Source organism: Papaver somniferum, chromosome 6 (genome assembly GCF_003573695.1).
Source record: "Papaver somniferum cultivar HN1 chromosome 6, ASM357369v1, whole genome shotgun sequence".
In the NCBI taxonomy this organism is placed as follows: Eukaryota; Viridiplantae; Streptophyta; class Magnoliopsida; order Ranunculales; family Papaveraceae; genus Papaver; species Papaver somniferum.
In genome coordinates, this window is record NC_039363.1 from 45,097,495 (window position 1) to 45,113,494 (window position 16,000).

A 16,000-nucleotide genomic window follows, 5' to 3' on the forward strand; every position below is an offset into this window, starting at 1 on the left:
TTGGCTTATAGCTACTATCATCCATTCTCATTTTGCCACCTAAGCACAGCTTTTGGTTATCCAACAATCCATCGTTGAAAATACTTTGGTAAGAATATCCAAAATCCCACTGGAATCAATACTTTTAATAAACCCAAACATCATTGGAAATGCTCTCGGTAGGATGAGGGAAATGTGAGCTATTTTCATTAACCTTTACATATAGAAAACAGCACAGATCCTCCTCCGAAGGATATAATCCAGTATATCCAGTGTTGCGGTTTTATTGCGCGACGTGGCATTATATTATTGATTGGTTTGATTTCTAGAAGCTCAGTTATATGGACCGTTGTGGAAGATAACCAAAAGAAGTTATTAGTCAACTCGTAAACTTGAACCCTGAGTGAGTGAGCTCGCTATCTCTTTCCTGTCTCTCTGCCTCACTCATCCTTAAAGAGTTTAAGATGGCAAGCTTAGGTTGCTGTTCTTCCCTTTCTCTCACAAGGTAAAACCTAATAGAGTTTAGAACTTGCTCATATTTCTCTCTTTGTTCTTGGAGTACATTGTATTCAATTATTTTGTTTAACATTTCATAAATATCTCCGGATTGTTATAAATTAGAAAATTAAGTAATTCATTTCGGGAAAAGGATAATTTTTAATTTTGAGTAGCTTAGCAAAGGAAAATCGCAATACACCAAATTCCCAACTACCTGAACTGGAAACTCAATCAACACCATAATTTACTCTAGTTATAACATGTGTGCTTTGGGATGATAGATTGAGTGTGTCTGAATTGTAGGACATCTCAGTTGAACTTCAGTAATAACCACAAAAGAATTATGACCTGCAAACCACTCCGCAAGAGAAATGTGGAAATTAGAGCTGAAGTTAATTATGTGAGCAGCGACGAGGCCAAAGAACTTGTATCTGCAGAGGGGTATGTGGTTTTGGATGTACGGGACAGTTCTCAATATGATCGAGCACATATTAAATCATGTTATCACGTGCCTCTTTTTATCGAAGACAAGGACAATGATCCAGGTATGCATACGATGACTTGGTAGAGGTTCACTTTTAGTATATGAGCCACTTTTGTGGTATTTTGTCTATATACTGTACTGCAATTGTGTCTTGATCAGCTTTTTGGGAGAAACTTTTGTAACAGATCTAAAAGCATCTTACACAGTAAATTTTGTCTAAGAACTAGTAGCTGTAACAAGTTTCTTGTTGCAATGGGTTTGAAATATTACAGGTACGATTGTGAAAAGGACTGTGCACAACAACTTTTCAGGGTTGTTCTTTGGCATACCATTCACTAAGCGTAACACAGAATTTGTGAAGTCTGTTAGAAGTCAGTTTTCGCCAGATAGTAAATTGTTACTAGTCTGCCAAGAAGGATTGAGGTGCATTACATCCTTTGCTAGTCTTTTCTTTGGTTATAAGATTTTAAATGATAATAAATGTGAAGTTCGAAAAATGATACCAAATGGACATGGACCAAATAAGTTTATGTACGGAAGAAAGAAAAAAAAACGAACTCGGTGGAAAATGAACAAAATCTATTGGCAACCGACAAGATTAACCTTCAAAATTTGTCTGGTCTAGGCAAAGTATGTTTCTTAGTCTGATTATATTTCTGAGGACCAACTTTTGAAGTTCTGCTGTCGAGACGGTTTGTCTGTGACGACCCAAATAGAGTTGGCTATGCTTTGTGTTAATTGATGTCTACCTCCACTTCAGTTGGTTTTTATTCCTTGGTAAATGTAACTGCAACATGCTAATGAACTATTACAGCATATTATATCTGGTCTAGGAGAATGTGGTGTAGCTTTTTTGAATTTTTCATTTGAAAGATTTATGTTGTTTTGTTTTCAATTGAAGGTCTTCTGCAGCTGCTAATGAACTGGAAAAAGCAGGGTTTGAAAACATATCTTGTATAACCTCTGGGCTTCAGTCAGTAAAGCCAGGCAAGATTCCTCACTTATATCGTCAGACTGATACTAGTCTCGTTCATGTCATCATCTATATCTGTAAAATGATTGAAAGAGATGATTAGGAAATTTAAGTGGTGATATAGATGAAAATTTTAGGGAACTGAGGGGACTGCTTATCAGCTGTGGTAGTGGATCATTTGAGCCATTGGCAGCAATGTTTTAAGTTCTACGATAACAGTATATACAAATCCAATACGAGATTTTGTGTTCTCTTTGTATAGTTTTTTCCTTTTCAAATACAGTAGTGGAAACCAAGGACCTTCTCAATTTTCCTTGCAGGAACATTTGAATCAGTTGGTTCAGCTGAGCTGCAAAATGCAGGCAAGGCTGGACTGGTAACCGTTCAGGGCAAGATCTCAGCTGTACTTGGCACAGTTCTCATTTGTAAGTATTGTTCTTTCCATAAATATTTTATTTTCCCAAGTGCGCTCAGCTAAGCAGTTTTCTGCTATATCCTCTTTTTGACAGGCGCATATCTTTTCATAACCTTCTTCCCGGATCAAGCAGAGAAAATACTTCAGATGGTCCCAGGAAGCTAGTTATAATAGTTGGGAATACTTAAAGTCCCTGAATTCAACTAAACAGTGTTGAATGGCTGTTTGAAGCAAAAGATACCATGGAGTACAAAAGGGAAGTAGTTGAATTTCAACAGCATCTTAAATAGGTAAAGTAAAATAATCTCAGACACAACGTTAAATAAACCAAAACTCCTGATTTCGAAGTTCACTGAACTGGATGCACACATACATTTGCAGCTTTAATATCAACTGAAGTATGTGATGACTCCTTTTCGAATTTATAGGGAGAAATTGTCGCCTTCTAGTGCCTACAGTGACTGAGCACAGGCACAAGTGTAAAGATGAATTAGATAATGCTTCTTTTCTTGGGTTCTTATCCTGCTGCTTTTTACTCACAAGTGATATATATCCGACTATGCAGAACGAGGTCACTACCAGTTTTCATGGTTGAGCATGCAGTGTCAGGAAACTGAAGGGTTTGTTTACACCAAGCACTTTGGATTCAAACTTTGGGAGCAAATTTTCTGCTGAGAAACTGTATATTGTGTTATTAGCATGTAGTCATCATGTCCGTATTGTTAAATGGTATCTAATTAAAGTTGGTAGAGTTGTCGTGGGTTAAACTACAAAGTTAAAAAGAACCATGGAAGAATCAAGCAACTTCCGCAACTAGCTCATCTCCTTCAGAGAGTAGTCCACCGATAGAGGAGTTTAAAGAGGCATTTTAACGAGGTACCCAGACAAGTATTCCGACCACTGGTTAAACACATCTCCAGTATTTGGAATCACATTCACGGGACTTGATGGAGCAACTCTTCCCAAACAAATGTATACTGGTATAATTCTCTTTGGTATGGCCAAAAAAGACCCCCCCATAACAGATGCTTCTCATGTTTAGCATGACAAGTAGTGAGATACTGACTTATTGCTGACAGAATATATATATATATATATATATATAATCAAACTTTTACGGTTTTACCTTCCTTCGAGTGCTATGTTCTTTTCAATTCAATGTTATACATGGTAACATCTTTAAAAATCTCCGAAAAATGAACATAAAAAAAAAACAACAATGAACCCTAAGTACAGATTAATGTAACAAAACACACCATTTCTGATGGATACATAGAATGAATGGTGCAAAATTACACCATAGATGAGATTGATGATCTTCTGATTCTACATGTCTAACAATTACAAAAGCAAAACATACAAAAACAAAGAGATGGGGAACCAGATTTCTTAATTTACAACCTCGTGGAGAGCTTGATCAGTCCGATGTAAAAATAGCACAACTTTAATCACCGTGTAAGCAATAGAGCTGGCGGATATTTCCTGAAGCTGCAACATCAAAACAACTAGGTCAAACTGCTTTTTCTAATTCTGGTGTACAGCATCCAACAACTAAGATCAAAGGATTCTAATTCTGGTGTACAGCACCCAACAACTAAGATCAAAGGAAGGACAAAACAAGTTGTTAGTCAAAGCTTGATTATAACTTGCCAGAACAGGCTTCATGGTCCAAAGATAAACTACAACCACAATAGTAAGCAACAGAAACACCATATAATGCGCAGATGCTATGGCTAGCAGAGGCCCGGTTTAAATATTCGGGGTAAAGACGGGAGATCCTCCAATGGCAGAAGAACAACCAATCAACTTGACAACAAGCTGGTATCACCTGGCTTTCACCAGCATAGAAGAACATGCCTTCAAATAGGGGACTTATACATGGCAAGCTGATCAGCCAACTCAACTTGGAACATATTTTAATCACATATTATCTAAATTACCTTGAGGGAGCAAGGAACGGATATACACTTACTCTAATTAATTCCATAGCAAGAAAAATATATAAAAGAATACATGCAAAGCAGAAACGAGCCTACCATACAGCCAATCCTTAAAATATACGTGGAGAGCACATGATAATTCCCGTTTTCGATTCTCTTCAAGTTGAATATCTCGTAAAGCCTGTCTGATCTCCTCTAGACCCTGATGCTGAACAAAATAGTATACCTCAGCACAAAACATCCAGAGACAATTATAAAGAACCACCAGTATGAAATATGGACACGAAAAATGCTGGAGAATACAGAATAACTGAGTGAATAACTTAAACTAAGGCGGCGCTTGGTCCTCGAGGTATCACAAGTTCACAACCACAATGGTAGGTGAGGAACGTGCATTTTTAATTCGTAAATGGTATTCTCAAACCCAGCCTAGATGATGCTCATGACCGTCAGGTATGTGAAGCTTTATTTCCCCCGTACCTTCCCTATTCTTCAATCTTTTCAATCACAAAACAGCCCCACATCCCAATTTTTTTCTCCACATCTCCTGTTCTCTCGACACTATACAGCAGGTTTTCTATTTGTCTCCCTCACATACAAATAGTGGACAGGTTGTAATGCTACACAAACTCTAGATTGGCCAAATTGGTTTGGGGGTTTCATTTCCCTGGCAGACGAAATCCCTTTCGACAACAAATTCAAAGGTGCCAAACAACGCCTAAAGAGCCACGCAGTCAATCACAGGTTGCACCCATTGGTAAAATATAAGCAACTTTTTAACATACATTTTTTTTCTGAGATGCCATGTACATATCAGGCAATGCAAATGGATTTTGTTTCGTCGGGTTCGGTGTTTCACTGCCATACCAGTTAGGAATCTGTACATCAGAATAGAAAACCAAAAAAGTTACAAATCAAAGCAATTAGGTATGCAATAAAGTATCACGACTAAAATAAAATCTATCATGACCGAACTAGACTTCCTAACTCGTAAGTTCTGAGAACAGAGGAAGTTCAGCTACAAACACCTGTAATTTGATAAAGGAAAAAACTACCACACAAAGAAGAAATGGAATCATACTACAGAGCTTGAAACATATTAAGACAAAACTGAGATAGCAACGTACCACGAAGTTGGTAAAATGATCAGGATTTAGGCATGTAGCAGACTCAGCTTGAACATCAGAGACCCCTGCAGGATGAGATAATGAATCGTGTGGATCCACCACACCCAGAACAAGTGGTTCATTCCATTTGTTTATAGTTGTATCAACACCAACTTGGCTCAGGTGCTCTTGCAGCTGCGAATAGAAAGTATTGTATGGGGCCACCTGATGAAAGAAAGACAAAATAATTCTGAACAGTTTTCTAGACTGAGTGGGATGAAAATGAATCCATGATGTCTATCAACAATATTTTCTATAGATTAGAAGGAGTTTATGGAATTATAAGAAGGTTTAGAGCAACAGGCTTCACCTGCAACTTATGATTATCCCCAAGAAATAGTGGCCGCTGATTTACTCCTACATAGAACACGCACTCACGACAATTGGCAATGGTTATCCGTTTAGTTGCAGTGATCACTTGAAGTCGTTCACAGTGCTCCACACGAACGGCCTTGAGTAAAACATAGAATCCATATAAGTCAAAACATAATCAACATTCAACCGGAACCCACAAGATACCATGAAAAATTAACCTACAGGAACATAGTTATACAGATGAATATACTTGATCAAGTGTCACTAATCTGTTGTATGATAAATCATATACCAACTATTCTTCACTCCATATTAATGACATTTGAGCAAACTTCTCTCAAATGCAAGAACAGTTAGGCGATTCAACAAAATAATCCTGACATTTCTAGACCTATCACCAGCTTCTTTTAGGAGCACTAAAATGGATGATAACTGTGTAGGCGAAAAACATTTAGATGCTATGTCCCAGACACAAACTTCAACCTAAATGGGAAGATAGATTGGGTACAACAGCTAAAACAAAATCCTTCACATGTAAAATGAGCCTCTTCTGACATCAGGAGAACTGAAACAAAAGAGACATCCAAAGAGGCTGCTCATCCAGAAAAGTAGGGTCAGTAATCTCATACATCAATAAAAAGAAGTTGGATCACTGTGTGTTAGACAGTTTCACCCCTCCAACCAACTTAATATGAGCCTCTCCCAGACCAGTGGGTATTTCATGTGGCAGGGTTCCCCTCACGAGTCCACAGAGAGACAAGAGGTTTATGGAAGGAAAGAACCATTGTTTCTGAGAACTGTATGGTGAAAGAGTGGTTCCACAAATGTAGTCACCTGTCCCTGGCAGTATCAAAAACTCTCTCCTTTTAGGCTTTAACTTTCTGTTTCCACACAAATTCCAAACATTCAATAACTGAAGAGTTTCTCGTGGGGCATTTGAAAACCTAACTAAAACAGGAAACCTATATCTGTTAATAGATGTGATCCATACATACATATAATAATGCACAAACCCATCAGTTATTAGTCCTCTAGTTTAGAATAACAAAGCCGGGATCTGGATGCTGAGATGGGTGGGAAAAATGAGAAGTCAATGCACAAGGTTACTAAAAAAATACCTCAACAAGTGAGCAACACGAAGAGGGTTTGATAACACAATATTCAGTAAAAGAAGTCTTATAAAAACGAAATATGATAAGACGGACTGGAAGAAAAGAAACAAATATGGATTTTCACTTCTTTGGTTGGACGGCTGACTGACTACAGCCATCAGAGACCAACAATGACACAAGTTATGATAGACAGAACATTCTACCTGACATACAATGCGAAGATTTGAAAGATCAAGAAGATGCAACAATCATGCATAGATGAGTTATATTATAGTCAAATGAAGCAGCAAAAACATCATTGATTTCTCAGGTTTAAGCAACAAGTCAATTAAACCAACTGATGCTGCTTCTGTCAATTTGACATATTACTCTCATACCGCCTTGAACAGACAAAATTAAGTAATAGAAAGTTCACTTAGTTTCTCAACTTGCTCATAAATTTAAATAGGTAAAAAGACTCCTGATAAGATTAAAAACCACATTAAATGAACATACCTACAAGGAAAATTAAAACGCTAACATTTCTAAGAAACGCACTGCTGCAAGATAACCAAATATCTATCAGTAAAAATAACAGAAGTCTTGACACATACTTTCCCAATAGCTCCAAAAACTATAGTTGCATCTGAACATCCGTACACAGTTGCATATTTTAACGGTGCTAATATGTAGACCACTGCGTCCTGACAATTAAGAACCTGCAAGAAGGAAATGTACTTCAGAACTATTGAGTTTACAGACTCTTAAGATGATCAAACAAAGAATTTTCTTGCTAAAGAGGTTACCGGAATACCTATTATAAAAGTGACCTTGCAACGGAAGTGATGAGGGTAGTTGCCAAATTCAACCAGAATAACTATCAAACTGGATATGCTTCTAAACTTGATCGTACATGAGATAGATAAAGATAACATAAAATTCCATGGTGCATAGTCCAGAGTAATTATACTGTTTGATTATCTAGTGTTACTCTTGACAAATACATGGTATGGTTCACAAAGTGTCAGGATTCTCTCTTTTTTTGAGCGGCTTATGGACTGACTGTATGAATTTCACCCGTATAGATCTTCCTAGGCCTAGTCAAGATGCTCACGAACTTGACCACAACAGGAAGTTTCAGTTATCAACTTATCAAGCCTATAGCTTGTAAATAGTATAAGCGTTCTGAATAAGTATAAGTATTCAGAACAATTTGTAATCCAAGGGAATTTAATGCAAAAAATAATTGGCAGGTGTTCCAGTCAAATAAATGGTAGAATAGGTCTGTGAAAGCACGTATACCCATCCACGTCCTATTTTTATCAGAAACTATCAAATTATACTGATTTGTTTGTTTTCTTCGTACCCTACAAATCTGGAAGAGAAAAAAACAGCTCAGTTGCATGTGTTCACCCTAAAGTAATGTTGAATTGTTTTCAAGTTTCAACCAACATGACCAAATAAACTCTGACTAGGTATGTACTAAAATGGATGAAAACTAGCATTGGCTAAGGTTGACACAAACGGAAAACTAACCGTCAAAATACAAAAAGACAACAAAGTCAAAATTATCTGTGTATTTTTGGTAATTTCGGAACATCAAGGCATAACAAAATCTTGAACAATTCCAAACTGATGAAGAAGGGAACAGCAAGTATAAAACATATAACAGCGTCTGTCCTTTTTAAGACTCCGTTTTTAGGTTGTATCTTCGAGTTAAAATCATGTCAATTTTTGCCCAAAATAATTATGTTCACAGTAACTACTGACATCTGGAATAGTCTAAGAATCGGAGTTTTTAACATGATATGACATCACCCTCAATGTCTAAGAAAAGAAATGAGCGCAACTATATTCTGCCAAAGCTAGCAGTCACAAAATCCAAGTAATCTATGGCCATTATCAGCTTCGACTAAAACTAGCTAAAAAAAGCATAACGAACCTCCAAACATAGCAGCTAGTCTTACATAACTAACAAATGCTATAACCCTCACCTTTACAGAAGATCCCTTAAGATCAGATGCTTGCTTTACCACTGAAGTTTTGGAGATACCCTCTACAAAACTCTGACTACCTTCACTCAACCCCTTGCATGAAATGGGACCTGAGTCAGCCATAGGGATATCCTGATCAGCGGCCACAGTTGACCCGCCTTCTTTTGAACTAATTTTGTGTTCTAATGCAGCTTCAATATTTTGTAGGATCCAATCATGAACTTGTCCTGCAGGAACAGGAATGGCAGGCATGTCTGGATCTGAATTTGCAAAAAACGGAGCAGCCTGACTCAATGGAATTCTGTTAGATCCCTTTTCCCCGAACTGAATAAGAAATCCTAAATGCTCAAACCGTTCTAAGGTCAAGACCTGCAGAATGGAGCAAATGTAGAGATGTATATCATCTTCGAGAGAAAGCTTGAAGACATGCATATTTCTGCATAATAACACAGTGATTGTTCAACCTACAGAGGAAAGGAAAATGTTCTCCAATCAATGTGAACCTTTCTTGATAAGCATGCACAGAACTATGCTCTAACATACTAATTTCAGCATACATAAGAGATAGTTAAATACAATGTTCAAAGAATTTCAAAAATAAGTAGTACATGCTTGTATAATTAAAATGCTGTTTCACAGCAATGCAGAAGAGTTTGGTCAGAATTGGCAAAGTTGGTTCTTCACCTAATTTGATTTGAAGTTAAATAAGTAGTACATGCTTGTATAATTAAAATGCTGTTTCACAGCAATGCAGAAGAGTTTGGTCAGAATTGGCAAAGTTGGTTCTTCACCTAATTTGATTTGAAGTTGTCAATTTTACAAAAAACTTGAACTATTATTATTAGTTACATTATAATGTCATCTACTATTATTAGATTAGATACATTATAAGAACGATTGACGGTCCTCTGGATTCACTGAACGGCTGAACAAGAACAACTGGGCAAATGAATGCAGGTTTAAAGTTGAGTGTCTGCAAAAGAATAGTTAAACGAATGAAGATCTCATATTGCCATGATGTCATATGATTTTGATAAACTATTAAATCCGTCACAAATTTGATTGTTCCTCCATTTTATACAGAAAACTCTATGATGCTATAATATGACCACTAACAAAACCCTGCCCTAAAGACGTGAAAGGTAGAATTCGCCGAACTAAAATCGAGTGAAGAAACAAAAAATTGATAATACGGATATACTAACCAGGGATTCCTCATCTTCCCCATCCACTGAGTCCGCCAATAGAGAAAGTATGTTAGCCAGGTGCTTCTGTAAATACGATAACTGATGGGACTCCTCATCAGCCTGGGACGGCATAAACCGACGGCTGTTGCTGCGCATAAGCTACAACTCAATGGCACACACACAGTACACATAAGAATAACCAAACAAATACAACAGTATCTCCAACTTGTAAAACACAACATATACAGCATATTTTTGGATTATACGGTTAGCTTTGTAATAAAATATAGCCCAGTAACATACTAATATTAAGATGATGAGACTTCTTTTTGACGAAACTAGAGCATGCTTCAATCAGAGGTAGAGGCCATCAAAACAAAAAGAAGCCAACACGGGAATAGTGAAAGACAGTTTACAGCTCCAATGTAGTAGAATGGGCTTCGCCTTACTACCTTTTTGCTATTTTTTCAGAAATTAGTGCGAGAAACACCCCCACAGTGTATTTGAATTTTTGAAACTAGACATCTGTATACTATGGAACCCAAAGAACGGCAGATAAGACTACATAATCATAACGCCTCTCAACCCTAACTAGGTGTTTTTTTGAAAGAAGTGTGTGTGATTTCAAGTTCTCAACCAAGCATCAATTATCTACGAAATCCTCACTAATTTGATCAGTTGAGAAGTCAAAATTTTCTCAAAAGAGAATTAACAAAATCCACACCGCAATAAAATCAAAATGAGATAATTAGTACCTGCAATGGAGATAGAAACGAAACGAAACCATCAAATGCAGATGTTGAAGGCCAAACATCAGATACGGAAGCGGAATCTTTATGAGTTCTTGGAAGAAGCTTTTTGTAAGATTGAATGTAGAGAAATAAAATGAGATGATAAACATCAGCAGTTAGAGCATTTGATTGAGTGGCGATGGGATCAAAATCAGATGAAGGGAGTACAGAAGCAAGTGTCTGAATAACAAGATGAGCATAATCGGTCGAGATATTAAGGACTTGAGAAATGCCATCAGCATCAATACGATACGAAGATGTAGATGCTTTTTCAACGAGTTTATCTTTGAGTGGACCTAGGGTTACAGTTCCATCTGAGAAGATGAGTTTTGGAATTGGAAGAAGTCCATACTCGAATGGTTCTCTTCTAACTCGAACAAATATTTCTTCTTTTACAGAAGAAGACAGTGATGGTGGCTCAGCTTCTTCGTTCATCTCTGGCTTCTGAGGAGAGAGAAAAATGATATCACAAGAACAGATCTCTTCTGACTCTGCTGTATGGAGGAAATGAGAGAGTGATGAAGGCAAACCAAAGCAGAAGAAGAAAAGGAAAAGGTGGGCTGAGATGCATGTGCCCAACTGAGTGGAGAAAAATTAGTAAATACTTTATGGACAACGTTCCCCATGGTCGACTTTGTTAATGATGCCTCATGGTCTTTCAATCTAGCATTCAATGCTACTTGGTCATTACAATGATCCCATCATGAGTTCGTAATCGGAAACAATAATCATTGTTAAGATTTTATACAATCCGGATTTTTTTTGAAGCATGTATATTATATAAAAAAGAAACTAAATTGTGATCATACGTGGGAATGTGATTCCCATAGAGTTACTTGAGAGGATCTGGTTAAGAAAACGAGGGTTTGCTTGGTCTTCTATTGTGGTTGAGTTTTCCAGTTTGGCTACCATCTGCTGCACAGTTTGCTAGACCGTCTGCTGATTAGTTTCCTTTTCTATAATTTTGTTGAATAGCGCAGCACGAAATTTGTCGCATTTTTATTTATTTTCTGCAATCATTTCTGCAAAATATCAAGGTGCTTCTATCGGGGTTTTAATATAGCGCATGAGATTCTACGAATCCGTCTCAAATAACATTTTAGTCCATTGTCTTACCGTCGTAGTTCTGGATGCTATCACGGTTGCCCATGTCTTTGCAGATAGCGTAGTAGTTAATCCTAGAGGTTGCGTAAGAGTCATCACAGTTTGTGCTTCGAATCCCTGCAAATGAAACCTGCTCCCGCCATACCTGGATGGGCCCTAGCCGCCCCATCAGTGTTTATTTTAAACCAATCTGGTGTTGGAGTGGACCAGCCTACTTGGATGGTTGTTGTTGTCCTGGTGATGCTTGTTGTAGTCCTGGGAGGTGGTTCCCCGGGGAGAACTGGTGGCGAAATCTTTTTTGCACATTCAAATTCTTGTTGTTATGCTAAAGATCGCGCCATGATATTTTCATTAGTAGATTGTGTTTATTTGAACACGAGTTCATTTTTGGTCGTCCAGATTGACCAAAGTAGAAAGCAGAAAGATGTAATAGAAGAGACAGGTCCAGGTGAATGAAGTACATGTGAGATGCTTGTTTGAGGATTTAAGGGAATTGGTTGGTTGTTACCTTGGGGTTGGTTTCTTGATAAGCGATTGGAAAGGCCTGTCCACGCAGCCATTGCCACCAGGCAGTGAATAAGCATGTGTTCAGCTGTTTCTAGTTCGGAGTTGCATCGGGGAAAATATTGGAGCTGGTGAGGTTGATGTGATGTAACATTGAGAAGGTTGGTAATCCTTCGTTAATAACTTTCCACAAGAAAGGATGAATTTTGGGTGGGCATGGTAGGATCCATAAAAAAATTGGTTATTGGTAGGGTGTTTAGGTGTGAGTGGACAGATTATTTTATCTAGGGGGATATCAATTGGAAGGTTGATATTTATAATGTGTTGGATTGCATTAGGTGGAAAGTTGTTTAGTTGATCATGTCTCCAGTTACGGGAAAGAGGGTCAATTATATCAACTACAATTTGGATAAGATAGAAATGGATAGGATCAAGGTTTTGGAAGTGGAGTATCCAATTGGTTTGGATAGGTGTGTCTAAACCATTTCTTGTGCGATGAATATGTTGTTTTACGAAAGGTATTAGAGATGCCAGTATGAGCTCGGATATTCATTATGAGCTCGGATTTATTTTTTATTTTTTTCTTAGAAATTATATTAGTGTATCCTCGATTAGATTTACAAGATTATTGTCAAAATAGGCGAAAATCAGATTAAATTGTCGGAGTTGATTTCGAATTATACTATTATCCATCCTTTATATGTATAAAAAAATTGATACCTTTGTAGTTACTCTTGTCCTTTCTCTTCACAATTTACTTATAATTAATATTTTTATTTGTTGAATACCTAATCAGTATTCAAATGGATAGACTAAATTTAGTTTGGGTTCTTGACATAACCTGCGAGAGATAAGGGAAAAGATATTATATAACTGTTTGGAAAGGCATCAGATGGTTACTGTTTTAGAGATGCATCAATTAGTTAGTGGCGTTTCAATTTGAAACAAGATTTCAAAGGTCACAATTGTTTCAAACATGGAGTATAATGAGGGCTTTTCATATGGTTGAAGATACGTGTCTGTATCTTTTGCAATCTATAAAAAGGTTTCAAGTGATACTTGAAGAACACACTGTGTTAAAAACTCATCTCCCTCTTTCTTAAACGAGTAGTAATACCAATTAGAGTTCAAGAGTGAATCGTCGATTGTTGTTGATCACCGATCATGCAAAGGCTTGATTGTATCCTGAGAAACGGTTTGCATTCGATCCCGCAACAAACTTTTAGGGAGAGGGAGCAAATAATGTTTTAAGGAAAGCGATTACGCGACTTTAAGCCATGGATGTTTCGATTCCATACCATAAATCTCCAACAATCTTAAAACGTTATTTTATCAATGGAATTTGGAATGGTTACCGGTTTTATTTAGGGCTAGGCGCATGCAAGCTTGGAAAGGACAAGAAAAAGGAAAAGTGAATTGTCATTCTGATTCCCTGGCGTGAAACAGTTACAAGAATTGATATCGTGTTCTGTGTTTAAATGTATATTTTAATTCTTTAATTAAGAGTGGAAATCTAACGGCAAATAAAGAGTCCGAAAAGTACCGATTCTGGAAAACAGAATTCTTCAAGGCGTTCACCGTTAAAGGCTAAACCTTACCAATAAGTTTGTCTTTCCCAATTGTTCTTGTTTTATGGAATATGTTTAAGATGTTTTATGGTGCCCAATTTCTATGATTCATGATTCATATATCCATAGTTAGATACTTCATTGGATAAGAAATTGATAGTTGTGTTCTAGTGCTTCCGGTATTGTGATATCTACAATCCATGCGTTTGTGGAATTACCGATGATTAGGCTACTAATCTGATTAGTGATTGGGTAAAAATGATGTTTTGTTAGAATGACTTCCATTTAAAGTCTACCCTTGTCCTTCTCGATATGATGTGAATGAATGTCATTCCATACTATAATTTCTTAGGACACGAAGAGGTGTATGCTACATTTATTTTCGACGTACCCATATCTATATGCACGTATTATGAGGTGTTAGATGTTTGAATAAATATCTAGTGAAAAGTGATGAACCATGCCCATTAAATATAGTAGATACCTGTATCTTATTCTTACTTTGACACTCACGTTTGATGATTGTTTGAGACCGTTGATAAGTGCTTTATTTACATGTTTTGAATGTCAAATTCATACTTGTTTTAGCTATAATATTTGCATATTACCTTGTATTATGATAGTTTTATAGCTTTTGTCTTTTATTAGGTGAATCATCCGAAAAGAAGTGGAAATAGCTACAAAAGTGAAGTTTACAAGTGAAGAAGGGCCAAGGGCCAAGGACCCAGTGAAACTTAATAAAGGATTTCTCATTTACATCTTGAAGAGGGCGAAAATACGAAGCCAACGGCGAAAGAATGGAATCATTTGGATGTCGTATGAAGAAGTTATGGTGACTTAAGCTTGTCGGTTTCCTGAAGCTGACAGCTGAATGGCGAGTTATAAAGACACCAGGATAATTCACTCGGGGCTGCCACATTTGAGTTAAGATAACAACGCCAGGTTTTTCTTCTCCGACCATTTCAGGCTGTCTTCCACGGTGACTGAGATATTGGGTTTTGTGAGATCATGTAGATGGAGCAGCGAGAAATGAAGAAGCTCGAGTAATATGGGATAGATGGTCTCGAGGAATTGGATAAGTATTGAGATGCTATCATTATCGATCGGCAGAAGATGATGGGTCGTGATGACGATAAGGAAGAGTTTCAGCAAAACAGGGGATGGTGATGATTTGGTGGTCATGCTGTGGCTGTAGTATTAGCTGAGAAGATGGTTGAATGGGTTAGATAGAAGAAGCCGAGAGGAGGAGAAAGCTCGTGTTGGATTTGAGTCGAGGAGTGGCGCTGCTGCTGTGATGGCAGTTGGAGAAAGAATTGCAGTTGTTTCTACCATTGGCAGTGATTACGGCGGAATGGTGTATTCGAGTCTGTGAAATGGAATGGACGGAGGAGTATATACTATGATCGAGTTTATATGGAAGATGAAAAAGAACTCGAGCTAGGATCCAAACCAGTTGGGACTCGAGCGTTGTTGCTTAACAGGGACGGGTTGGCAGTGCATGGTGATACTCCGATAACATGAGGAGGAAGCTGAGATGATATTACTACAGTTGATTGATGGAATTAGAGCATGGCACTGTGCTTAGTAGTTCTGTAGTTGGAGGATATGATCCCTGCTGTGTAGAAGATTTGAGGATGCAGCTACGAGTTGAAGCTGTGAATGGAGTTTGAATGAGTTTCAGGGAGGAGCTTCCATTGAAGATGGAGTTGAATATGAAGCGGAGTATTGCCAGATGCTGTTTCCATTAATTGGCAGTGATGACGAGCTGAGCTCGAGTTAAAAAAAAAAACAGGGACAGAGTATGGCAGTGATGACCAGCGAGTAATGGTGGTTGGGTCCGAGTCTAAATGGTTACGGGTTATGAAGATGGGTTTGAGTTTGCACGCTTTTGGGACCCGAAAACTCGGACGAGAAGTCAGGGAAGAATTAGAATGTGAAAAATACTAGAACCACCCTACTATATGGGTTCAATATTTAGAAGCCCCACAAAA

General features: G+C 37.6%; 2 protein-coding genes across 3 annotated transcripts; one reads left to right on the forward strand and one right to left on the reverse strand.

The window, feature by feature from the left end:
- Positions 1–323: 323 nt before the first annotated feature.
- On the forward strand, positions 324–3,123 carry LOC113287445 (rhodanese-like domain-containing protein 9, chloroplastic). Of its 2 annotated transcripts, none has more exons than XM_026536208.1 (7): positions 324–484; positions 781–1,022; positions 1,234–1,384; positions 1,863–1,948; positions 2,255–2,359; positions 2,444–2,639; positions 2,731–3,123. In XM_026536208.1, exons 1-6 carry the CDS (start codon positions 444–446, stop codon positions 2,512–2,514), a joined length of 696 nt encoding a protein of 231 aa, XP_026391993.1. In that variant the 5' UTR covers positions 324–443; the 3' UTR covers positions 2,515–2,639; positions 2,731–3,123. The 2 variants fall into 2 exon arrangements, with proteins under 2 accessions (XP_026391993.1, XP_026391992.1); XM_026536207.1 differs by having other exon boundaries at positions 2,915–3,123.
- Positions 3,124–3,452: 329 nt separating this feature from the next.
- Positions 3,453–11,410, reverse strand: LOC113287444 (TBCC domain-containing protein 1-like). Its single transcript, XM_026536206.1, has 9 exons — positions 10,798–11,410; positions 10,061–10,201; positions 8,856–9,224; positions 7,476–7,580; positions 5,766–5,906; positions 5,417–5,620; positions 5,075–5,167; positions 4,386–4,497; positions 3,453–3,837 (listed from the first exon to the last, which is right to left on the reverse strand). Exons 1-9 carry the CDS (start codon positions 11,266–11,268, stop codon positions 3,794–3,796), a joined length of 1,680 nt encoding a protein of 559 aa, XP_026391991.1. The 5' UTR covers positions 11,269–11,410; the 3' UTR covers positions 3,453–3,793.
- Positions 11,411–16,000: the final 4,590 nt, after the last annotated feature.

Excerpts from the sequence above, each read along its gene's own strand:
- LOC113287445 (XM_026536208.1), top strand. The coding sequence starts at position 444 with ATGGCAAGCTTAGGTTGCTGTTCTTCCCTTTCTCTCACAAG. Across the intron at positions 485-780 it reads TCTTCCCTTTCTCTCACAAG|GACATCTCAGTTGAACTTCA; the intron begins GTAAAACCTAAT and ends TCTGAATTGTAG. Across the intron at positions 1,023-1,233 it reads AGACAAGGACAATGATCCAG|GTACGATTGTGAAAAGGACT; the intron begins GTATGCATACGA and ends GAAATATTACAG.
- LOC113287444 (XM_026536206.1), bottom strand. The coding sequence starts at position 11,268 with ATGAACGAAGAAGCTGAGCCACCATCACTGTCTTCTTCTGTAAAAGAA. Across the intron at positions 9,225-10,060 it reads GGGAAGATGAGGAATCCCTG|GTCTTGACCTTAGAACGGTT; the intron begins GTTAGTATATCC and ends TCCATTCTGCAG. Across the intron at positions 5,907-7,475 it reads TTTTTGGAGCTATTGGGAAA|GCCGTTCGTGTGGAGCACTG; the intron begins GTATGTGTCAAG and ends GTTTTACTCAAG.